Here is a 25,634-nt window from a genome sequence, read left to right on the forward strand (position 1 = left end):
GTGCCATTACGAGAAGGTAACAATAGAAAGACTGTCAAGAGACTTCCATGGTAGGTTGAGAGCAAAGCTGTCATGTCATGTGTATAACAGAAACTAAAACCTATTAACCAAAAAATAAACATTAAAAAAAAACAAAAAAACTTTTAACCATTAAACTGACGGAGGAAATATTCAAAGACTTTCCTCCTCAACACACTGTCAACTCTTATAACATAATTTTACTGTGACCCGTTTTAATTCCGACTTTAATTTTATATACTCAGTATGATAGTGACATAGAAATTGAGTGGAATTACAAAAAAAACCCCTCACAAACCTGATTGATGGTGTTCGAATCTTGACTCTGGCCTTTCTTTGTGGAGTTTGCATGTTCTCCGTATGTGTTTTTTTTTTGCCGATACTCAAGCTTCCACATTCCAAAAACATGCCAGTTAGGTTGATGAATTAGCCAGAGTTTGCGAGGATTAGCTCAATTAACCGTTTTGGATAACTAAACATGATGTACCCGGGTCACATTGACCCAGTTACATTATTATCAAGGTCACAGGAGGCCCATTATTGTAACGCATTGGTAGGGGGGGGACATAGTTAACTGGGCTGAAATTCTGATTTGAAAAATAAAACGCAGCACTGAATGTGTGTGTGTGTGTGCTCGTGCCATTAAATGTCTGCATGTGACGATGGGCCAGATGGTTCACTCAAACATGCATGACTTTTGGTTGTGTGTGGCAGGGCAACAAACTCTTCATAACCTCTGCTTCAGATGACAATTTATTAACTAATAAGTTATATAAATGTAATAAGTCTCCTTTTTTGGTATCTGATATTGCAGTGTAGACCACCTCAAATGTGCGCCGAGGTTAAATGCAAGTATTTGTGAAGGAAGGGAGGAGAAGATCATGTGCTCTCTCTGGAAGTTATTTGATTATGCTCTTGTTTACTCGCCGGGCGGCAGAACCAGTCTGACACGTTCCAATCATCAACCCAAGGCAGCGACAACAACAATAAAGCTGCCAAAATTTAAAAGTGGAGGAACAAGTTTGCTGAATTTTAAGGCTTTCACAAAACTCCGCCATTCCATGCCTCGTATCTTGACGTACTAGTTTGCCTTCCTTAACAGACACATTTAATGGTGATGTGTTGAACACAGTGTGAATCCCAGTGGAGTCATGCTTCACCCGTAATTTTCGGTTTGATTTCCCCTCTGCACATATAATGACAAATAATGATAGGACTCCCAAACAGGTGGCTAGATTTCAGACAGGGGAAGAAACATTTTGAGTCATTTTTGAGACAAGTTCATCTTTCTTTAAGTATTCGTACTTTTACATTTTTGTTCAGTGGGGTACCATAACGGGCGGCACGGTGCTCGACTGGTTAGCACGTCCGCCTCACAGTTCAGAGGTCGTGGGTTCGATCCCGGCTCCGGCCTCCCTGTGTGGAGTTTGCATGTTCTCCCCGTGCCTGCGTGGGTTTTCTCCGGGCACTCCGGTTTCCTCCCACATTCCAAAAACATGCATGGTAAGTTGATTGGATACTCTAAATTGCCCCTAGGTGTGATTGTGAGTGCGGATGTTTGTCTCTGTTTGCCCTGCGATTGGCTGGCAACCAGTTCAGGGTGTCCCCCGCCTACTGCCCAAAGACAGCTGGGATAGGCACGCCCCGCGACCCTTGTGAGGAGAAGCGGTACAGATAATGGATGGATGGATGGGTACCATAACATTTTTGTAGTGTAAAATAGGTGCCTTGGCTCAATTCAGGGTGAGGATGTAGAAAAAAACCGTATAGTACTTCCGGTTTATTTATTATCCGAAGTTGAAAAAACATTTTATTTTGAAAAGTGACCGGATTCTCTCCGTTACATCCATCTATGACTGACTCTTAACGCATGTCAAGTTGTCTCCCTCGCGTAACGCTAATAATAAATGCACAAGCTAGCAAATGAGTAAAATAAACAGACGTATTTGGAAAGTTTCTCCCACCCCCCGCCAACCCAACCCCCGGACGGGGAATAGTTACAGGGCCGTGAAGGGTATAGACTTGTATGAACCGTTCCGTGGCAGAAAAAAGGTTGAAGCGACCACTACATGCTTCCTCTTTGAGAGTTACCCGCAAATTCGAAGGTATCTCACACCCACCACTTGTGTGCAGATGGTCTCCAGATTTGTTGTTATTCAACTGAATACACTTTTGTACGCTTTGGTGAACAAAATATATATTGACGTATAACCGTCATATATACGTCCGTGTTATGAGCGCATATTTTTCCAAGAGGGCTTCTTAACGCGTTATAGTGAATCCTACTAGAGTTCTAGGCATTACACGCCCTTCTGCTCCTGCATCCAGTCAGAATACGCCCTTGTCTTGTCATGTGATTGTATGCGTGTGTTACTGCCGAGATCTCCAGTGGGATTCTTCACGCCTTGACACATTAACTTTTGCATGCGTCACGGGTCACGTGTTTGCCACTTTGCCTCTGACTTGAAGTTGAGGAAAAAGTTTTGACAAGCTCACAGGAGCCGAATCGAAACCAGCGTTCAACATTCACGGCAGAAAAAGAGTTACAGCAACCATATCCTGGGTAAAATATGGAATCTGTTGCCCAGGTAACAACAGCAACACACCAAATACTTTAATTCCAACTAACGCACATTCAAAGTGTGACTTTGTAGCAAGTAACTTCTCCACTTGTTTCCAATCGTCTCCCTATATCGTCTTTTAGAAAGTGTTATCTTCTGGATTTACATTCGATTTGGGTCCCCTCAAAGAGCCGTTGGCGTTTATCCGGTTGCTCGAATGGGTAAGTTTGGCCGTCGCCATATGGCTCAATGAGCCGTCTCGTGATTCCGTAACTCTCGCTCGCTAGCGACAAAATGAGCCCGCAAATTGATTCTGTTGCTCGTCTTAAAAACGACTTTGAAGCAATTTCATGAGCTGAAAGCACCAGCAAAGTGGTGCTGGAATGACGTTAATAAGTTGTCTTCTTCCGTGATGCCACGCGCTAATTAGCTGGCTAAATTCCTGTTAGCACGCTAAGCTAAAAAGGGAGTGACAACACAATGCCATCCATCCGATACAGTTATGTATCGTTTTGTTAAATCAGCGTTCTATTGGGCTTGACTCATGCATAAATTCTGCCTAGCAACAAGCACATGCAACTATTATTATTATTATTATTGTTATTATTATTGTTGTTGTTATTATTATTAGTTGTTGTTGTTTGTTTTGTATAGAAGCAATGCTTGTATTCAAACTCTTTTGCGCAAACATTTTATTTTCCGAGTACCGTGGGCCACCGTCATTTGCAGGGGAAGGTACAGATGTTATGCCAAAATCTCCTCTCAGCGCGAAACATCCGGAGGCTGATTTGACAGGCTGCATGTTCTGGCAAAACGTCCTACCCATGCGAAACCTCCTAACGGAGCGTAATTTGACAGCCCAAATACTGCCGTGCACTTTCAGCTTGTTTTGTTTATATGCATAGGTAGTACTTGAAAAAAATCCCAGAAGGAAATATTTACAGGGAAGCACAAGCAGATAGGACGTCCTGACAATTGAATGAGACAATTGAGTGTGGTATACATACACTGTGTGATGAATGGGGTCAATAGATAAACACTGCTCAAAAGCTAGTAGCTACTACAAGAAAACACACAATGCTTAAAAGCTATGACGGAAATCACATGCCAAAAGTATTTTCAAGGCAATGAAAAAGTCAAATGACTCAATAAAAACGAAAATAGTAAGTACGCAATGCTTTTAACCGGATGTACGACATGTAGGACAAACAAGTTACAAAATTCCCACGAAAACACTTATCGGCGTTGTGCGCATGCGTGAACAAGCGCACTGGGCATTAGTGCGACGTCTCGACGGGTAGGGAGGAATTTCAGATCACCAGGTCGGCCCGTGAACAGTGAAAATCCGCGTATAATTGTACAGTAAATGGATTGAACAAAAATATATACTGTAAACCCCCCAAATTTTGGAAAGAATAGGGATAAACCTCCCTCCAATACCGTTTGCCACAAAAGACGATGGTTAGGAAACAAATTTAAAAAATCCGTATTTGTTTAATAAATATTGGGAAAAAATCTGCAGGCTTCGAACAGTAACAGCTTTACCTTAATTTATTACGTGACCAAGACCTATTGACTCATATTAAAAAAATCAACATTCCCCATTGTATTAATTGAAATGACATTAACCTGATACCATACCCCAAAAAACATTTTAAAGTTGTCTTCTCAATAAAAGAGTAGCACTGTGTCAGTCTAATTTAATAAAACATGAGAAACAAACTAATGACATAAAATGGTTTTATAAAGTGTAATAACTGCATGTTGGAAACAAGCCACGTCACAACATCAACAGCTATAGTGCTGTATGCATGCTTTTTAAGGGAGGGGCGTGGCCCACTGACTTGACATCAAGAACATGGTCGGTTAGTCTTTGTGTGGGTGTCTGGACTAGGGCTCAATGATTAGATGCATTTGCAATATAATCGTAAAATGCTGAAATGTGATTTGACTGGACAGAACAGGGGGAGATGTCAATGCTATAACTAAGGCCTGCCGCACTTGGTGCGCATAATTTTTGGTGGATTTTCCATGTCATGAGATGAGACCTTGAGGCGTTTATCTAACATATTTGATCTGTTCTATATTGTTTGGTCATGTACTGTATATATGACCAGCATATTCCATTGAATATGTGTGTGATTGCAGGTGTTCACAATATTTGCCTTTGCCACAACTGGAGGCTACAGCGGTACAACCAGCATCACCATCCAGTGCCTTGGCAGCCAGATTCAAGAAATCCATGCACAGTTCAACTACCCGTTTAGGTAAGCACGCACTATCATGCCATTGTCCACTATAATTATAATAACAATAATAGCTCAGATTTGTGTAGCAATGGGTGAATTAATGTGCTTAAAGGGACGATGGGGCCGGGATGGCTTTTCACTAACAAGTTCATTTTATATATTTTTTTATCAGGAAAATGAAAAGAGATGTCATTTTCTATTTTATCAATAGATTTGGGAGAAATTAGGAAATAAGTGACTCCATGAATAACGCCTCTTGTTAATGAGGAGAATGGCCGCGCCCCCTACTGTTCTATCCTTGTTCGGTCGGAGTCACTGGAGGAACCGTTTGCAAACTCTCCATTGGAAATCATTGTACCCTTGCTTATAACATCCAAAAACGTTGATTAATTGACACCAAAATTTATGTGGATATCGTTACTAATGACCACTTCAACATATCAAAAGGATTAACCTCTCCGTGGCTGATTTATGTGAGAATGAGGAAATGTGAAAGTGAGCAGAGCTACATAGATTTATGCTTGCCTGATTGTTTGCCCACTGCCAGTCGCCGTCTGCCTCCCGAGCGTCGACACGAGTTTAGCGTCGCTAAATGTCCGAAACAAAACCAGTCGGGGGTTCGTGTGCGCATTCCTGCTCTTGTCCGCTTCAGCCTGTGTAAGAGGAGAAACGCCACGGTATTTTTGATTTTGAGGAGGTGATCATGACGAGATCACGTTTTATGTCAATAAATGCAAACTATTGTGCAGAACACTTTAATACTTTCACAGGTTGAAGTGGACAAGAGTAGCAATGTGCATTTGCATTTTGGTGGCGATCGGTCGCCGTTTTACACAACAGAACTGACAAAGCGAGCAATATTACCACGCTTGCCTCCCTCCCGTGACGTAGACAGCTGAGACCGAAAACATAACAGGAGCCGCGCACCAAAAAGGGGCGGTGGCAATTTGTCGTAAACCTAATCGCCAAAAAAGCCCTTAAATGGGCATTTTAGTACTGATGTCATTTTTACATGCAAACCTATTGCATAAGTGCCAATGTTAAGCTCATCCAAGTGTCGCTTTAATTCTTATTACACCAATGCAATAATAATCAGAATATCATGTTTAGATTAGTTGGGGCACACAGAACATAATGCAAAGAGTTGTTTTTACTTCCCTTTTTTAAGGAGACCTTTCCTTTTTGTGACATTTTATTTTTTTAGTGATTTCACTGATGTGCCATGTGATGTTTCTAATATAAAATGTGTGCTATATAAAGTAAACATACAAATTGTGTTTGCGTTCTTGCCAGTGTTTCTTTTCCATGTTTATGCAGGTTGATGGAACATCCTTATGATGTTCCCACCTGTGTTGCCAATGCAACCAAGCCCTCGGTCTACTACCTGACTGGAGATTATGCGTCGTCGGCACAGTTCTATGTGTGCATCGGAGTGTTGGCGTTTCTGTACAGCACCGCGTCACTCATCATCTATTTGGGCTTCCAGCATCTGTACAGAGGATCTAGTCGTGGCCCAATTATGGTACGTTTCTAGGGGTTCACCACATTTCTCACTTATGGTCAAATTTGTCATGGGTACCTCATAGGGTAAAAAAAACTGCCATCAGAAGTTGCTATGAGAACGAGCTAGTTTCTCTTAATATTGTAGCATAAACAAAGTGAAACCGAACCAGCTAGTTGTCTTCTCTTTATATACACTAGCGTTGCACCGGATACCGATACCAGTACCATACTGTGATTTTTCGGCGTCAAGAACGGCTCGATACCCTTTTTTTTAACACCGGTATGTAAAAAAAAAAAAAGAAAAGAAAAAAGCACACGGAGCTCACCAACTCTGTCTTAAATATATATATATATATATATATATATATATATATATATATATATATATATATATATATATATATACACACATACATACATACATACATTGACATGTATACATTATGCTTAAACAAACATATAAATGCAGGCATTGATCTCAGTATTTGGAAAAAAAAAATGTTGCTGAAAATCCGAAATGGCTAATTCTGTGTCCAAAAAGCACAGAGGCTATACTCCTGCATATCCGGCCATGGAAATGATCATAACCTGTTCAATACAACTGCATTACAGTACCGGTAGATGTCACACTAATGGCTCTATAAACCTCTGTGGACGTTTTCTACTAGTGATGTTTAAATAAATAAATAAAAGATAAACTAGTTTTCCTAAAAGTTGAGTTTACATGTAGTCTATAAAATATAAAGTATAGAAGGTTTGTGTTCCCCTTACATTTCACTCGGTATATGAAAAGGCTATACACGGCAACTGTCCTGTCAAAACAGTTTCCTTTCTTGCTAAATTCAAAGTGTTTCCACATAAGCAGAGTCAGAGTGTCATGATCTATGTTGCTCTCTTATCTATGTCGCTTGCTTGGCGTAAATCGCTAGCGCCGGCCGGAGATGTTGTCTACGAGCGAAAAACCAATAGGAGTAGGTTAAAAATAACATTCAAGATTATATAAGAAAATAAAACTGTATTGGAATTTTTTAGTGTAGGATTATTTACTTAAGTATGTCAATTAAATCGATCAATAACTTGTAAAAAATGATGTTGCGTCGATATGTGACGTAAACTACTCTCGCTTTGATCGATGCAGCTGGATTGTAGGGTCGAGACGTTGATACGTCGATGAAATAGATGTATTGTTACACCATCACTATCTCAACATTTAGCCATGAGCCTCTCGGTGATGCAGGTCCGACTTCGATTTGGTGGACTTTAAAAAAAAAAAATAAAGAAATGAATTCCCATTAAGCCCTAAATTGTATTTATAATAACCCATTTCAATCAAGCCTTTAGTAATGTTTTAAATAGCATCCGTCGATTTTTCTGTACTGCTTATATACCGCTTATTCCCCATTAGGATCGCAGTTCGTACAAGAATAAGCAGAAGTTAAGCAGTCTCATATTGGTCCATTAAGAAACCATAAAACCCTCTTTCAAAGAGACATCCTAAGCTTTTTATAGTCGCAATTTAAAAGAGGACCTGTTAAGTGAAAGGGACCAATCAATTTTACGCTACATCCTTATTCCAGAATAGATGACATATATTTTCCCCCCCCCCATTCCTTTTACAGGCAATTATGACAACATACTTTTTGGGGTTAGGGTTCGAAAATAAACATTGGTACCTTCATGCATGCAGGAAAGCAAGCTAGAAAAATGCTAGCTTTTAGATGGCCAGTGTGAAAGAGGCTTCGCAGAGCAGCGTAAATGAAATGTTGGTCTTTCTTAGTAGCAGATGGCACCATGCTGCTCTTCCATTCTGGTTGGAAACACTGAAAGGGGATATACCTGTATGTATGCAATATATTGAAGTATTATAATCATTATACTACAAAATATTTGAAACTCCTGAGGAATTATTCATTTATCTGTTCTTTCTATTTATAGTGAATGTTTGAATAAAATGAACTGTTTTGTTTTATTCCATAGACTAGCAACAACATAACTCCCAAATTTTGAATACAAATAATCAAGAGTTGGGCATTGTCTATCTGTCTATAACTTCTGGGCGGGATTTTCCGGCTGACCCACGTGGCTCCAGTCCGTCCATCGTCGGCAACAGCCAGTCGGTGTCGAGGACATAATTTTCACGTCATACGCAGGCGGCGCACAAGCGGACACGCCGCCAAATAAAGAAAAAAAAAAAAGCGTCAAATAAAAACAAAAGACGCACACACACGCACGCACGGCGTGATGATCGGTGAAATAAAAACAGTATGGGGCACATGTCACTGCGTCTGCGGGACTGAAAGGTACACAACACTGTTTTATTTTTTTATTTTGTCTGTGTTTGACTACGTGTCAGGAGTCGGGCACCTGCGTGTGACGTAGTACCGGTAAAGTCCATTCTCAACGCTGTTTGGCTGACTCGGACCGACCGGGCATAGACGGGAACTCATGGACGGACTAAAGCATAGACGAATGCCCACCTCTGCAAATAATCCTTTTGATCATTTATTTGCAAAAAATGATCAAAAGATTTTTTTGGGGGGGGGGGGGGGGTGTCATTCCTTTTTTCCCAGAGCTGCATAACACTGGAGTTGGGTGGAATCCTTATACTGTACCTCCATATTTGTTCGGCCACCATTGCATTTTCAAAGAGAGCAAACCATTTTCAACTAGATTGGTAAATAATTTGTAAAAATAACAGACCCACGTGACGATTGACGAATGGTATTGATTTGGGAACAAAGATTCAAATTGACCAAGTTTCGGCCCACAGTTAACGATATGTACATTGACTACTCACATAAAGTTTGGGATATTGGGCCTTTGGAGGAAATTTCAGAATGAATCTAAAATGTGTTACTCCATTTACAGGTAAACTTGAAATTTGACCATCTCTAAACTTTCAACGTGCATATACTTCATATATCGCTACAGGCATTACTGTATAATTGTTGTGTCCAGAAACAGTTCAGAAACTGGGGAGGTGGAGACTTCTTACCGGCAACGAGGAACGGTGCTACGGCATGAAAATGTAAAATAATTATAGCAACAAAAATGATTAGTGATCATTGATTATTGTTGTGATCATGTGATACCTCAATATTGCTAAAAGAAATGTAAACAAAGAAAAATCACAGACAGGCGCAAAGACCTTTGCAACAAATATTTACTTTGAATTTCAAAAGATTTAAAATCTGTACAGTGTACTATCTACCGAGTCAAAATTGTAAACAGCAACATCGAAAGTGAATTTTTTATACTTATTTCATGCATGTAAAATAACAAAATCTACCTTGATATAGTGGTCTAACTCTGTGAATACTTGAAATATGATGTTTTTTAGTAGACCGTTTTATGATCCCATGTTTGTGGCATTTTTGATAGCCACCAAAAATGACGAAATGATTCCCTTTCTTTGAAAAAGGACCTGCTGTTGACTGCAGCCTTCGCATTTATGTGGCTGGCTTCCTCCTCCGCTTGGGCCAAAGGCTTGTCTGACGTGAAGTGGGCAACCAGTCCGGCCACCATTATGTCTTTTATCACCATGTGCAAGGATGGCAAGACCAAGTGCACAGCTGGTGCAACGCCTCACATGGGCCGACTCAACGCCTCGGTGGTAAGTTCGCATCCGTCACTTTCCATATATTGTGCGCCAATACTTGGAAAGTTTGAATGCGGTTCATATTTGTAATACACATAACAAACACTAATGCCACACTAACAGGACCAAAGTCAGACGTACTTCTGTCTTGAGGGCTGCATAAATATGAAGTGCAGTGTGCTTGTGTATGACTCTTGCGGCACGCCACTCATACAGTGACTGCGCGTGACCCATTCGTACAAAAGGAGTGCGGGTTCCGTACGCAGTGCGTGCATTCTTGATTTTTAGCAAGACCCGTTGGAGGTCTCACAATCTTCAAGCATAATTTTGCTCCATTTTCTTCTGTAGACCATCAGCAGAAATTGGCTGCAACTATTGAGGCTCCCCTTTCCTAAAAAGAAATAAATATGATGTTCATGTTTCATTTTTAAATGTGTTAAATCAGTCCGTGTCCATACAAATATAAGCTTTTTTTTTTCTTTTTCTTTTTTTTTTGTGCATGCTGTTCCCTTACTGCAGTGGTTCCCACCCTTTTTTGTCTTGTGTACCCCCAAAACTTTTTGTCATGCAGTGAATACAACCTCAATCATACGTGTCATGATTCAAAAGTAGAATGTAATCCAACTAATTATCAAATGAAAATCATTTTATGTTATCCCCCCCAATTTGTAACATTTCATTCTAAGGCATTGTCTTATTTTGTCTTTTATTTAACCACCAAAAAAATGGGACCTCCTTTGAATAAGTCTCCTTCATAATATTCAGACCCACTATAGCAGTTTTACTTTCCTTTCATCGGTCATTGCCGCTTTTAACGAGTCACTGACAGGCTGACATGCAGCTGTTGTGATTTTGGCGTGGACGTGTCATTGGTTATTGTCTCCTAAGTATAGTAAGCTGTAGCGCTCACTAGGTCTGCACAATATATCGAAAAAATATCGATATCACGATTATGGTCTATTCCAAGGGTGTCCAAACTTTTTGAAGAGAGGGTTGGTAAGGTGAAAATACGTGGGGGCCAACCATTGGGCTTCAAGCTGCTTAAAATTTTCACCTTGTCGTAGTTTGCATGTTTCGTCTGGTAGTGACTCTTGATATTGAATTTCTTGAAAACAGCCACAGTCTCGTAGCAAACTTGGCAGACACAGTTGTTTTGTATTTCAGTGAAAAATATGCCAATTTCCACTTGTCCTCGAAGCAACGGCACTCTCAGTCAACTTTATTTTTCTTCGCTACAGTCTCTATTTCTCAAATGGGCTGGAAAGGGCCACACAGAAGGTCATGCACAAAGGTGTTCACTCTTGACACCTAACACGACTTTGAGTGGTGTTTTCGGAGAGGCAGAGCATGCTCGGAGCGTATGTCCGAAAGCACCTGAGAGTGCAGCCACAGGTCTGCTGCCATCTGGTGGTAAAATATAAAACAGCTTTTTCTTTCTTCTTCTTTTTTTTTAACGTGTATTTTGTCTTGTGGTCAACACTACTGACGGGCCTCTCTATTCATTTTAGGCCAGAGGTTGCGGGCCGGTAGAAATTTGAACACGGGACACATTTGGCCCTTGGCCCGGACTTGATATGCCTGGTCTATGCAATATGCATATCGCAAAGACATGAAATGATTTTCTTATGAGATTTTATGCTTTTATCTGAATTTGACCTGTCAGATGCTAATTAAAATTAATTAGCTAAGAACACATTGAGCTTGCTTATTTTTCTGCATGAAAAACATGTACTTCTTTCATTAGATAGAAAAATGTCATTTCTTTAGGTACATATTAAATATCGCAATATCGGGATGTTTTTCCAATATCATGCAGCCCTAGCGCTCACATACCATCTTATTGACAGTCTTATGAAATGACAGAATATTTACTTATCACCTTGGAAAAAAATTATTAAAGATTTCCATGTACCCCCTGCAATGTGCTTGCAAACCCCTAGGGGTACGTGTACGTGTACCCCTGGTTGGGAAACACCGGCTAACTGTACCAACTGAAGCGAGATGTTCATGATTAAACAGTTCAAAGTGGTTGCCTAAGGGCAACTGTAACTGTTGATGGAAATAAATTCGACACTTCTTCTCTTACCGGAATCCTTTTTTGTGACGTATCACAAAAAGCCAAATTAAAACAAAATATAATGAAGTCTACACTTATTTCATTCCACATCTCTTTTTGTGTGTGCAGATTTTTGGTTTCCTTAACTTCATCTTGTGGAGTGGCAACTGTTGGTTCATTTACAAGGAAACGCCTTTCCACAAGTCGGCTGAACCTCCCGCTGCAGAAGCTGAGGGCGGTGCCCGACCATCATAACTCCCCATCCCGTAATTGTCTCAGCGGCATGTCTGCCTGTCATGAGTGACAAAGTGTTGAAGAACGGCTGCAGATTAGAAGGTATGCGGTTCTGTGGCTAAACATTTACACTGAAAGTTTAAGTGCCCCATTCCCATTTAGTGCCTATATCCAGTGTTTTTTGACTCGTCATGATGACCAAACTTTGGTGCTCCTCCGAATTAGACGGCGTCGGCAAAACAAAAAACAAAAAAAAAATCATTGCAGTTTAACGTTTACAATCTGTCCAGGATACCTATTTCTGGTTGAGGTCAATTTCGGGCCAATTCAAACTGATTTCAGGGGCTCGTTTTTTTTTTTTCTAACTTTCCAAGCGGCGCGACTGATTACATTTGAATCATTTGGTGTAAATGCAGTCTTTTACACTGTTCCAAAATTAATGCAAACCTTTGAAATTGTTTTACATTTCAAGATGATTAGTTTGTATATTTAAAACCCAACAGCTAGAATCACAGAGGCCCTTATTTTGTATGCTTGTGTAGGTGGGGGCTCTAATAGTAATAGTAATTCATAGTAATAATAATATTGGCGCTGCACTTGAATTGCTCAAATGGATAAAAACAGTTTTTTAAGAATTATTTTTCCCTGTTCAATCCTTGAATGAAGGAATTTGAGTAAAACAGTTTTCGATTTGGTTACTAAAATTAGATTGAAGTGTGTTTTTTTTTTTTTTTTTTTCCTTTTATTTATTGTATTTTCCCTCTCTGTCATCCTGCATCACATGACTTGGCTATTCTCATGATTCTTGTTTATTCATTTAAGTCTTGAGATTGTGATTTTTTTTTTAACATTTGTTTACACATTAAACTGTGCCAGATGACTTTTCTCATCTTTTGGTCTTGAATATTGTTGACGTGAAAAGAAGCCTTGTCGTCATCATGAAGGTCCAGTAATATTTCAATGGCTAAAGCTAATAAAACCCACTTTGTTACAAAATGGACTGTGCACTTCATATTGTTACGTGGCTTTGTACTGGCTACATTCTGCAGAAAACATTTGTTTATTGTAAATATCTGCTTATTCAATAAAGTGAATGTTTGTAGAACAACGCACAAGGAGAACCAAGTGCTGATTTTCCGCTACTGTCTGACATTTCTGCACACTAGTAGAAATGACTGGTGTACTATAAACAAATATGTTACTAGTGAGGCAAAACCTGTAAACTAGTTGACATCTGTGTTATACTTGTACTACTAGTGAAGCACTCCATGCTCATTACTAGTATGAATTTTATGTCACCAAAAGTACTAGTTACCGGACAATGCCATCATTGCTTCTGATGCACCCACTACTTGTAGCAGCAGAGCTGGGCATTTTACAAAAAAAAAAAAAATTGCGGTCCATTTATTGCCTTACCTTTCCACCATCCGTGTATTCGCCAATTTATCCGGACGGAAAAAATAGTACCTGCCTATGGGCCGGTCCACTGATGATTTTAAACGGGCTTCCGTTAGCGTTTCCCACTACAAACTGCGACCAACACACAAATACATACTTTGCATGCAAAGTTATGTGCTAAATGTTAATAGTTAACAAAAGAAAATTGCTATCCACCTTTTTTCTACGCCCAATTATCCCGGATAACAATCACGACTCGTTGTGTTGCTGTCAATCAGTGAAATGGGGTCCATAATCCATGGTATTACATGTGTTGAACCACTAGAGGGCAGAGTATGCCTGTGCAATGGTACTGCATGGAGCGCACATGAAGTGTTGTGCTGTCAATCAATAAAGGCGGCTCCTTGGTATCACAGAAGAGAACACTGGTCTGGCTTTTTTTTAAAAACACAACACTCGGTACTTAACCCGGTTAGGGACGAATAGACGGGCAGACGAAAACTTACTTCCGTCCTTGCTTAGTCCGTCCTTTCTAAAAGACTTCTGTCCTCCATTCGTTCGTCCACAAAATGGGCGTCCGTTCACGGATGGATGAACTGTTCTGTCCCTGGCTCGGAATGCCTATCTTTGACTACTCGTAGTACAACAACCACTACTAGAGCCACCACTGTTACTAGTACCAATACTACTACTACTACTACTACTACTACTACTACTACCGCCACTGCTTATTAGTCTATTTACCATTACGCAAACGGGCAATTAACTATCGTCGCCTCCAAATGTCTTGTGAAAAGTTATTAGTTTTCTGTGATTTAAAGCAATTATTGTTTTGGTCTAGCCTTTAGTGAATCACGTTTGAAAACAAAATGCTTAATTTATCGTGATTGTTTGGAATGCTCACCCTCGTACAACTTTTCCATCCTCTGCGTATGTGCAGATGTGAGTCAGGAAGACGGTAGCACAACAAATTTGTTGGTGCAGTTGTGAAAAAAATGAAAGTTACCACAGTGGTGTGAAGAAGATGGAAAGAGAGTAAAAAAAAGTCTTTCACAGTGACACAGAGTACATAACAGCAAGAGTCAGATTTTCTTGCCAGTAGCAAAAGTGTGCCACTGGTACTCGGTAGAAGTAGCACTGCTGTCAATGTCAGTCAAGGAGGAGGAAGTAGAGAGTGACATTAGGAGCGCTTTTAATCACAAAGATGTGAAATCTCATATGTTCTTATCAATTACAGTACAGGCACTGAGATGATTCACTAAGTTCACAAAAAAAAAAGGTGAAATGAAAACATAGTTTGAATCCAATAAAGATGGTTTGGGGTGAGCTGGACCGCAGAGTGAAGACAAAGTTGCCAACAAGTGCTAAATGGGAGTTTGTATACTCGTGCATCGCTCTTTATAGCAAACAAAGAGCAGTGTAGTACATTTTAAGAAGACTATATTTCGTCCCAGAAAATAGAATACAATTTGAGGGTAAAACATTCATCGTAACATTTTATTTTCAGTATCTCTGTCCTTGACGTCATCGATACGCTCCGCGCAGTTGGGGACACAGACTGCTTAATTGTCCGTGAATCTGCTAAAGGTGTTAGTTCCGACACCGGAGCTGCCACATTATATGATCCTGGCGAGTTGGGCTTCCTATTCTCACCCACGCAGTACTGTGCCTGGAATATTCCGCCAATTTTATCCTCAAAGCACATTTAGAGGGACTACGCTGCCAGAGTGCAACATATTTGGGACTTTTTTCCCCTCACAAATTGGTATCGTTTCAGTTAATATATGATACAAGTGACTCTCAAAGTGTAGAAGTGGTGTGTGAGCTCCCTCTAACGGTACGTGAATAATCTGAATTAGATGCTTAAACGGCATATTAACAGTGTTTTAAACGTTTTTTTAATCCAGTTCTCTACATTTTCTACGTACATTAAAAGTGCAATAACGTTGCATTTGGTGTTTTAGAGGAATTTATATGCGGGACGCGGGAGTAGAAAGAAGCCTTAAAAGAAGCCTTTCACCGAGTAGGCTGAGACTAAACTTGGCCGCCTCGTGACCACTCAAACGCATGAGGACCGATTAGGGGGCCGGACTCAAATCCACTTCCGGCCATGCTTAGTCCAGCCATTTTAAAAAATTTTGTCAGCACCCACCCCCTGCCCCAAAAATGGGCATCCGGCCGGGCCGGAGGGTCCGACCGGTCCGGCCCAGGGACGGACTGCCCAGCTCTGTAAATTAGCCAGCTAATGATTCTTAACAAGCCTCTGCCGTTAGCATCTCCCCCGCAGCGGCGTCAATCAAAAATCTCACCAATTTTTACAAGCACGTGAATCTTGATGTGCCCTGATTGACATGAAGCGGGAGACCAATCCATAGTGTCTCTCTCTTTCTCTCTCTAGATTTAGCATTACATGTATATACATCATCCGAGTACATCATCGATGCTCTCGGAATCAACACGGACAAAATGGAACTGAGCCGTGAGCGTGTGAGTCATTAAAGACTTTGCCGCCGTATCTCGATGTGTCTTTTTGTCATGAGTCACACTACAACACCACTATCAGAAAGCTACTGTCTCAGGCCACGCCAATTGTCTCGATTCAGCGGCCACTCATCCGGGAAATGAGCACGATGCCCTTTTGGGAGGCTGGAAAACCCACACATGTTCGTTCTTAAAGCAAGAAATGTACTTTAAGATGACGTACTGGATTGCTCGCCAACCAATGTCGGGGCATATAGAGTGGCTCTAAAAAGTCTACACGTGCGATGTAAAAACAAAATGAGACCAATATATATATATGTTTTTCACTATTAATATGACAAACTCTGCAACTGGCTTTGGAAAAAAAATACTGGTCAACAATTTTTTACAAAATTATTTTAATCAGAGATGCAATTTCTAGATGTATTTTCCCCCTGTGATTCTGAATCTGCCCTCATGTTTTACTCTAGCACTTCAGGCTTTCATAATAATGATAGTATAATTACAATAAAATGACATGCGATCTAGGAATATGCTGTATTTAGTCATATTTATGAATGTAGGGTTAGGTTCAGCAACAGACGGCATTACCCTTTTCCTTAAAGCGGAAGTCAACCCAAGCATTTTTTTTTCAAGAATATGTTCCCAGCAGGCCCACTAGTTGAAACATAGCATTCTGATTAATTTTGCGTTTCTTAAGTAGCAAAATGCACTTGTTTTTAGCCATCTCTAGACGACCAATCACGGCTCAGATTCAGAGAACGGGTCAGCTGTGATTGGTCGTTGTGAGCAGTTGTGATGTCATTTTCAGTCGACAGAAGACAAAATGGCCGCCCCCAGAGATGGCTGAAAACGAGTGGATTAACACTTATTCCACAAACGCAATATTTATCAGAATGCCCTGTTTCAACTAATGGGCTTGCATAAAACATATTCTTGAAAAAAATATGTTTGCGTTGACTTCCGCTTTAAATGTGACGTCATAGCTATAAATTCCAACTCATGGTAAACTCCGTATTGTGCCAGCTTTTATAGGTCAAACTTAAAAAAGTGAAAATATCTCAAAAACTTGATGTCATAGAAAAAAATACATTTTAGCAATCCATGTCAAAAGTCTGTTTAAGGACGCATGAAGCCATCTCTGATTAAAATTTGTTATTGGCCGGTGCAATCTTTTTGAGATAGGAAGTAAAAATAAACAACTGAGATAATGTGCTTGCACAAGTCTGCACATTCTCTTAAGGGAAGACATGGCTGTGTTCGGAATTAACCAGTCGCTTTCAAACTCATGTAAAATAAGAGTCTGCACACACCTGCCGCAACTTACGCCTCTGATTAACCCCAATTAAAGCTCAGATGTCCTAGTAGGCTTTTCCTGTCTTTTGTTTTTTAACAGTGTACAACAACCACGGTCTGCAAAGAGTTTCCGCAGCGTCAGTGAACTTCTTGAAGCCTGCAATGTAGCATGAATTGATTCCCAGGTGAACGTGTTTCTGTCCGTTTGAAATGTCTTACTTTCACTGGATTGAATGCAGTAGTTTTTTGTTCACAGCATGTCGAATTAATTAGTGAACACCTCCGGATTCATTGCTTCTTCAACAACGTGAATGGTGATTTCCTTTCAGAACCATCCGCGCGAAATATGTTCATATCACAAGTCAGACAAAGTGCTTCCCTGCATTCAATATTTATTTGCTGGAGGTTATGTCTTGTTTTAGTCACTAAGGCTTACAAAGCGTAGTTATACAGAGTAAAATGTATGAACAATGACTCTATGCATGACTACAAAATGATAGGTCAGCTATCTTTTGGCTCTCCATGACCTTATGTCGATGCTACACTTGTCTCTGTAAAATGTCTGATGGATCCACTTAGGCTGGATTTACATTGCAGGTCCAATGGCCCAATTCTCACTTAATGCCCATATTCCATAGGACTGTTTCCACATCCACACGAAAACAACACACAAGTAGCACACAAGCGTCAACACCAGGCAATGACAACACGGAAGTAAACGATAATACATAAATAATACAAACATTATACATCATTTAGGTGACCTGGGCTGCCTCTTCGCCTCCACTGATTTAAATGAGGAGATTTCCACATGACTACACTTTATTGTCCTCATTTAATGATCGACACATCTCTAATGTAGCATACAGTGGCACCTTGAGATACAAATCCAATTAATTCCATTCAAACACTCATCTCAAATCATCTTTTGGCATTGAACCGAATGAAAGAAAAGTCATTCATCTGTTCCAGCCTCCCTAACCCAATACAATTGTGTGTCATGGAATAAAGGAAAATATCACTTTATAATATTTACTATAGAAACATAAAGTAATACAGTTTGTACATCATGATTAATTCATTGCGACCGCTTCTGTTGTCTGCGACTTGGCCACCAGAGGGCAGTAGAATATAGTCATGAAGACACAAACGAGACTTTCACAACTACTGTAAATGACTGCCACAATGTTCGCCGTTCTTCGCAGAGGCTAATGGAAACATGTCCGTGTGTATTGTTATATTATCAGTCTACATGTATTGATGCACAATTTCTGTTCCAATGTCCTTTGCCGAAAGGGTTATAACACCATGACTATTCGCTAGCCCGTTTATGATGTTTTGCATTGTGTGTTAGCATTAAGCTAGCGGAAGGCAACGTTGTGTGGTTGTAGCGCGCTACCAACGATGGCTCAGACCTAAAAAAAAACAAAAAAAACTCATAAATCGGGTCATTGTATCTCAAGGCACCACTGTATTTGCATATTTAATGTTCCACAAACCGCCAATGTAGCTATTTCGACCATATTTAATGTTCCATACACCTTTAATGTATCATACAACATTATATTTCATGTCCTATACTGTGCACCTCTAATGTAGCATATTTACATCATTTTTAATTTTCAACATTTTGTGCAGACGCAGGCATATAGTATGTCACCGATGTACGTGTATTGACGACGAGTTGGCATTGATGCGGTATATCCCCATTGGCAGATATCCCACACCTATCAGATTCCCAGTCTGAAGCTATCCGATTTCTGTTTTTTTTTTCCCTCAAGGCTACCATGGCGCACATGCTAATGGTCACTTGAGAGCAAGATTGGTGTCACTTGACGCGTGCAATGCAAATCCAGCCTCAACACCTATTCCTGCCTCTCTTATGGAGCCAATCTGTCCCTCGTACTTGATTAAACATACAGTGTTCCCCCGTGTATTCACAATTTGCTACTTGCAAATTCACAGATTGATGGATTTGGGCGTTGAACCAATCCTCTATTTGCTGTTTTTGTGTACAGGTCAAATCTCTCTCTAATTAAGTATGGTTTGGCGCTATCTTGCGGCATCTTGGTGCAATGAAACTATGTTGAAGTATGTTAAGGAGCTTCACGTAGTGCTCTGCTGCCATCTCGTGCAGGCAAGTACAGTGGTTCCTTGCGTTCTGAGTTGAATTTGTTCCATGACCAGGCTTGTCACTCAATTCACTTATGTATCAAATCAATGATCCTCATTGGAATGAATTGAAATGCCATTAATCCATTCCAGCCCCCTAATATCTGTTTTGAGCTTTTATAGGGCACTCATTGAAATACTATGAAATTTAAAAAAAAAAAAAAAAAAAACGTTAGAGTGTTATTGGGGGATATATCCAGAGTTACAATAAATCTAAAAATAAATATCTAATAATTCTGATCACAGCCATGTGATCTGTGATGTGGGGTGATCACTTTTGTATGGTTGAGTGAGGACCACGTGGTTCTTGACCTCACTGAGGTACAAGAGGGTGACCATTTGCAAAGGGTGCGGGAATGACCAAAAATAGTCACTTGCCCTATAAAGGGTTTTAATAAACATACTGTGTGTATGAACATGAGTTGATTTGAATCGGAAAATGGAAAATCGGTTTTGATTTCAAACGTGAGTGCATCGATTCCAACTGAACGGTTCCACTTGAATTGCAACGTACCTTCCTTGGATCGTATCGCACCCAATATACGGTATCGAGATATGTATTCAATTGTGCGTGTTGACCTGCGCCTCGAAAGAACTCCGGTTAGCCGTTTACTCTGCGTTTAGCTCAGTGTCAGCTTCATGCTCCTTGTGAGTCTTTTCATTTTGTATTTATGTGCTTAAACTATTTGTAATGTTCAATAAGCGTCTGAAAGTGCATCGGCAACAATCTGTATCCTTTTTTTCCCGCACTTAACTCAAGCGGCGGGTTTTGGGGTGGGGTGAGTGACTTGGATTTTTGCTATCTGCGGCCGGGCCGGGGGGGGGAACACTGTACCGATGCTACTATATGTTCTAGGCGAGAAGCGATTGCAAACATTGGCATAATATCATCTATCACATCCTGACCTGAGCGTCTGTGCAGATCCTCAGGCATCCGGGTCATGGTCACCCGCCGGAGTTCAACTTTGGCAACCGGACTCTTCTGGGTCGTTGACCCTGAAGAGTCCGGTTGCCTCCATTCAGGTTTTGGTGGTTTTTGCAACAACCGAAGAGTCCAGTCGTCTCAACCGCATCCCGAGACGTCCACTTCTTGTTCCTTCACAGTATGTCAATCAATAAGTGCTACACATTAGAATGCTGGAAAGAAAAAAAGAAAAAGAAAATAAAATAAAAGAGTCCTGCTTTGTTGTCCCCCCCCCCCCCCCCCCGCCCCGTCCTCATCTTTGTCCTCCCTCAGACCATCATGGGAGTGTCCGAGAAGACGGAGCTGATGGACTCCGCCACGGATTTCTTCCTGGTTCCTTTCATCAGCGAGCGAGCCTCCGCGTCCGCCTCCTGGTCATCCTGGTCTCCGTTGGGGTTCAGCTTGCCGTTCTGGCCCCGCGCCTCCTTGGCGTCGGTGAAGACCACGTGCCTGTTGAGCGCCGAGGGGTCCCCCCCGTGGGTGGGCGTCACGCTGAGCACGGACGAGCGGATGCTGTCGTCGCCCCGGGCTTTTCCCTTGCCGGGGCAGCAGAAGCAGCGGCATGGCGTCAGGTAGAGGTAGACCAGAACCAGGACCACGCTGGCCAGGCAGCCCACCAAGGTGGTGTACGCCGTGTTGAGGGTCTCGCCGCCGCCGTGCATGGTGAAGTTGTGCACCTTCAGCACCACATAGATGGTCTCGTTGAAGGCCTCGCTGGTGGCGAAGCAGGTGTAGGTGCCAGAGTCCTCGGACCGGACCGGACTGACTCGGAGGCTGCCGTCCGCCATGACTTTGGCCGTCTGGTTTCCGTCGGGAACCAGCGCAGAGGGACCGGGAAGCGTCCAGGTCTTGAGCATGTTCCTGTGCTTGGTGTCGCAGCCCAGGATCAGCGTTTGCTCCAGAAAGGCTTCCTCTTCCGCCTCCTTGAAGGTGCTACAGTTCATGCTGTCGCCGCTCAAGTCGAACACATCCGCCCGGATCTTCAGCGGGCCCGGCAGGACGCAAGTGAAGTCGTCTCCGAAGTCCACGACGGAGTTGAGCTTGCGCAGCTGCCAGTGGGCGACCAGCGTGTAGAGGTCACAGTGACACGGCAGCGGGTTGTTGTGGAAATAGAGGCCGTTTTTCAACCAGGCGGGCAACGTTCGCATTTCGTCGAGAGGAAGCTTCTTGATCCTGTTGGACGACACGTCCAGCAGACTGAGCTTCTCCAGACGGGACTTCTCTCGGATGAGCTCCACGGGGAATCTGGAGATTTGGTTGTGGCTCAGGTAGAGCTTCTGGAGGTTGAGCGTGGCGACGAAGGCCGAGTGGTCGATCTGGGTGATTTTGTTGTTGTACAGCAGGAGAACCTCCAGGTTGACCAGCGGCTCAAAGACAAACTCGTCCAGCTGCTGCAGGCCGTTGGAGGACAGGTCCAGGTAGCGCAGATGCTTCACGTTCACAAAGGCCTCGGACGACAGGAAGAGCAGACCGTTGTGGCTCAGGAGCAAGTTGCGAAGTTTTGGGAGCTTCACCGGGGTCCACTCCGACTTCAGCCTCGCGATGTCATTGTAGCTGAGATCCAGGACGGCCGTGTAGAGCGGCAGCCCCGTCGGTATGCTGCTCAGGTTCATCTTGGAGCAGCTCAGGATGTTGGAGGCGCAGATGCAGGGCGCCGCCGACGCCCCGACGGGAGGCCACAGGTAGCCCAGGCACACGGCCAGAGCCAGGGCCCGTTCCAAGCAGTCGCTCCGGGGCGGACATTTTCTCTTGGACGGATGCGACATGCTGGCTGGCTGGCTGGCTGGCTGGCCGCAGATTGATTCCTACACCGGAGAACTGGGCTGTGGTCTCAATCGCAGAAAACACTCCTTGGAGAAGTCTGGGACATTGCTTAGTGGGGCTGAAAAACAAACAGAATACCTTCAGTATTCCCTCTGCTCGTGTCCAGAGGTTCACTCCAAAATTGGACGACATTTTCTATCTAGTGTTACATTTTTAATCACAAAACTTTTTTTTTTTAAATTTGACCCTAACAAAAATAATAAGAACAACACGAAACAATAACTACCCACCTACCTGTATGGCCGGACACATACAGTGCCCTCCATAATTATTGGCGCCGCTGGTAAAGTTGTGTTAAAAGCCTAAAAATGAATTTAATTTTATTGCATAAACACACTCTCATGCAAATTGTAGTAATAGACAGGTTCCACAGAGACACGTTCTAAAAACAGTTGGGGTAAAAATAACCAAATTCTGGGTCAAAAATGGACCCATCCACTAGTTGGGTCAATAAATCCTAACCCAAGTAAAAAAATAAATCAAAGAAAAATGGTAGTTTTTTGCAAAATAACCTAAAAAAATTGGGCTGTTGTGTACAAAACAATGCGAGAAAGTGGATCAAATTGACCCAATTAGTGGATCGGTCCATTTTTGACCCAAAATTGTGTTGTTTTTAACCAAACTGTTTTTGGCCATCTCAGTCCCCAGACCTCAACCCCATTGAAAACCTGTGGCAGGGACAAAAGAGCGCAGAAGAGTGCAGAAGAGAAGAACCATCAGAGAGATTGTGCAAAGAGGAATGGTAGACGATCCCGCTTTCTGTATCCTCCCATCTTGTGAAACATTGTAGCAGAAGATTAAGTGCTGTTTTGTCGGAAAAAGGTGGTGCAAAGTATTAACATCTGGGATGCTAATAATTTTGGAACGTGATTTGATGTAAAATAATTAGTTCTTGATGTGTTTTACTAGCATGTAGCCTCGAGTAGCGGCGGGCGATATATATCGTCATCGATATCGTCAACGTTGCTATCACGATGTGCAATTTCACATTATCGCGTATTTAGACTGCCCCGAAAAGGAATGAAGAACGAGTCCGTCGATGGCCACAAAGTAGGAGGAAGTGATGAAATCCTCATTCGGCAAATCGGCGGGCAGGGCCCAGTCACGTGACTCTGTTAGCAGCTGAGCAAACGTGTTTCAAATATGGAGGATTGTCCCATCTCAGCGGGTACGCTAATAATAGCAAGGCGCAAATCCACGTCCCGAGTCTGTAAATGATTTGGGTTGACAAGATTGAGGTCGGTGGGAATAACATCGTTAGATGTGCCAAAACGGTCACCGTGAAGAGCAATTCTGTTCCACCGCGAGCCATATGGATTCCGAAGAAAACTTTACGACTCCACAAGCACGCTAAACAAAAGCTAAGCACACACGCTCAGAAAAACCTCAAAAATATAAACAATACCTGTGAACATAGCAAATGCTGTCAATCCATAATTGTTCTGTGAATCAAGTGCAGATTTGGAATATTTTTTGTTGAATATCGTCAAATTATCGTTACTGAGTTTGTGGAAAAAATATCGAGATTTTTTTTTTTTTTTTTTTGCCCAAATCGCCCACCCCTAGCCTCCAGCAAAAATGAACATTATTTACATCCCACTAACTGTAATTTAATTTGAGTAATACTAAAATCAAATTAGTATTCAAATAGTGTTGTTGTTTTTTTTTTAATTAGAGATTCATTCAGATATATACATTTTTTCAGGTACCTAAGTAACTGTATAAGGGTTGCGTAAACAAAGCAAGGATTTGACAAACAGTATATGATAATAATGAAAAGTCTCAAAAAGTGAACTGTTGTTGACTGAGCTGTATAAATAAAAGCATCCGCTTTTAAAAACATATAAAGCTAAATCATAAAAACGAGTAAAAGAAATCAGATTTTGGATTGTTTGAAAAAAAAAAAAAAAAGCAGCAGGTTTTAAGGCAACGTTTATATGTAAGTCTCCTGACTGCACTGTGGTCTTGCCAATGCTCCTTGGGAGAAAACCGCGTCCTCCATTCATCTTGTCCTTCCATTGAAAGCGCATCACGTCACGTGCTTCATCTCGCACATCCGTCGTTCATTATTTAGGCTTCGAAGAATCCCCCCCCCCCCCCCCATACACACACACCTTTTACCCTCAACATACATATATTGAATTTGTGCTGCATCCTCGTGAGAGCTTCCGTTGAGGAAGAAAACAAGCGTGATGGAGACGCTTACCTTCATCTTTGAAGCCCCCCCCCCCCCTCGCCTGCTGTCGTAGGATGCAGATGCCCCCCCTCCACCCCTCACGAGATACCCTCGCCAATGTTATTGTGCCGCTGCGGTGCTGGCTTATGACGCTTTTGCGCCAAAGGAAGTCCGAGCAGCAAGACTGAGGATGAGGAGGATGAGGATGCACGGAGCATGCGCAGTTGCTCACACGCCATTTGCCCGCCAGCCTTTTGTAACGAACTAAACACGCGGCGGTGGTAAAATACTCACACTGTGGTAGAAGTACACTTGTTATAAAAAAAAAAAAAAAGTACAAACGGGAGTACCGATTCAACTCCATTAGTGTCTTTTTTTACTTATGCACAAAATTAAAAAGTGTTCTTACTGACTTTCTAAATTATTCAGTACAATAGTATTGTACTGCATGACCGTATTGTATTATAACGAATGTATTAATGACACATCGTATCGTAACAATACTCAAAGAGAATTACACTTTGTGTAATTACAACAACCACACGACATTGCTTTGGAATTAGCCGTGAACTTAAAGCTAGCAAACTATGCAAAACACTATAGATGGGCTACCAAATAGCTCTGTGCTAATTGTTATCAACATTTAAGCAACAGAACTTGATGCCTAATACTCATAGGCACGTAATCTTCAGATCTGGGCACTTGACCCTTTTTTTGCCGGTCCGTCCTCCGTCGACCAAGCATGGAGAACCGTGAGTGAGGGTACGGCGTGTTTTGACTTTCTTTCTTTAGTGTTTTACAGCTGTTGAACTTGACCAAGACGGCAATATTGTTTGCATTAGCTTTAGCACAGTGTCGGCTACTTGATTGCGATGTTGAAACCTTTGTTTGTTTGTTTTGCCAGTCGTTGTCTACTATCAAGCAAAGCCCCTACCCTGTCCGATGTGCGCGAATGAAGCGGCTGCGGCATTCAGTTTCAAATTTCCCGCGGTCAGACGCCATGTAGCGCTCCTTCTTCTTCTCCTTTTTCTTCCTCTCCTTCTTCCTCTCCTTCTACCTGTTCTTCTCCCCTCCGTGAGAACAGGACCGTTCCGCCCCCGGGAC

General features: G+C 41.9%; 2 protein-coding genes across 2 annotated transcripts; one reads left to right on the forward strand and one right to left on the reverse strand.

Annotated features, from left to right (window-relative positions):
- Positions 1–2,179: 2,179 nt before the first annotated feature.
- On the forward strand, positions 2,180–13,334 carry sypl2b (synaptophysin-like 2b). The gene is made up of 6 exons (XM_086035039.1): positions 2,180–2,606; positions 2,723–2,800; positions 4,728–4,846; positions 6,146–6,350; positions 9,753–9,944; positions 12,115–13,334. The coding sequence occupies exons 1-6, from the start codon at positions 2,589–2,591 to the stop codon at positions 12,238–12,240; spliced, it is 738 nt and encodes a 245-aa protein (XP_085891165.1). The 5' UTR covers positions 2,180–2,588; the 3' UTR covers positions 12,241–13,334.
- Positions 13,335–20,766: 7,432 nt separating this feature from the next.
- Positions 20,767–24,674, reverse strand: amigo1 (adhesion molecule with Ig-like domain 1). The gene is made up of 2 exons (XM_086034990.1): positions 24,561–24,674; positions 20,767–22,412 (listed from the first exon to the last, which is right to left on the reverse strand). The coding sequence occupies exon 2, from the start codon at positions 22,294–22,296 to the stop codon at positions 20,800–20,802; it is 1,497 nt and encodes a 498-aa protein (XP_085891116.1). The 5' UTR covers positions 22,297–22,412; positions 24,561–24,674; the 3' UTR covers positions 20,767–20,799.
- Between the last annotated feature and the right edge of the window lie 960 nt (positions 24,675–25,634).

Source organism: Filicampus tigris, chromosome 1 (assembly GCF_054856515.1).
Source record: "Filicampus tigris isolate MCC_2025a chromosome 1, RoL_Ftig_1.0, whole genome shotgun sequence".
Lineage (NCBI taxonomy): Eukaryota > Metazoa > Chordata > Actinopteri > Syngnathiformes > Syngnathidae > Filicampus > Filicampus tigris.

What these genes read in the sequence shown, in the direction of transcription:
- sypl2b (XM_086035039.1), top strand. An exon ending in TTATCCGGTTGCTCGAATGG is followed by an intron (nt 2,801 to 4,727) that starts GTAAGTTTGGCC and finishes GTGTGATTGCAG; the next exon opens with GTGTTCACAATATTTGCCTT. An exon ending in GCCGACTCAACGCCTCGGTG is followed by an intron (nt 9,945 to 12,114) that starts GTAAGTTCGCAT and finishes TTGTGTGTGCAG; the next exon opens with ATTTTTGGTTTCCTTAACTT.
- amigo1 (XM_086034990.1), bottom strand. Translation starts at nt 22,296, where the DNA reads ATGTCGCATCCGTCCAAGAGAAAATGTCCGCCCCGGAGCGACTGCTTG.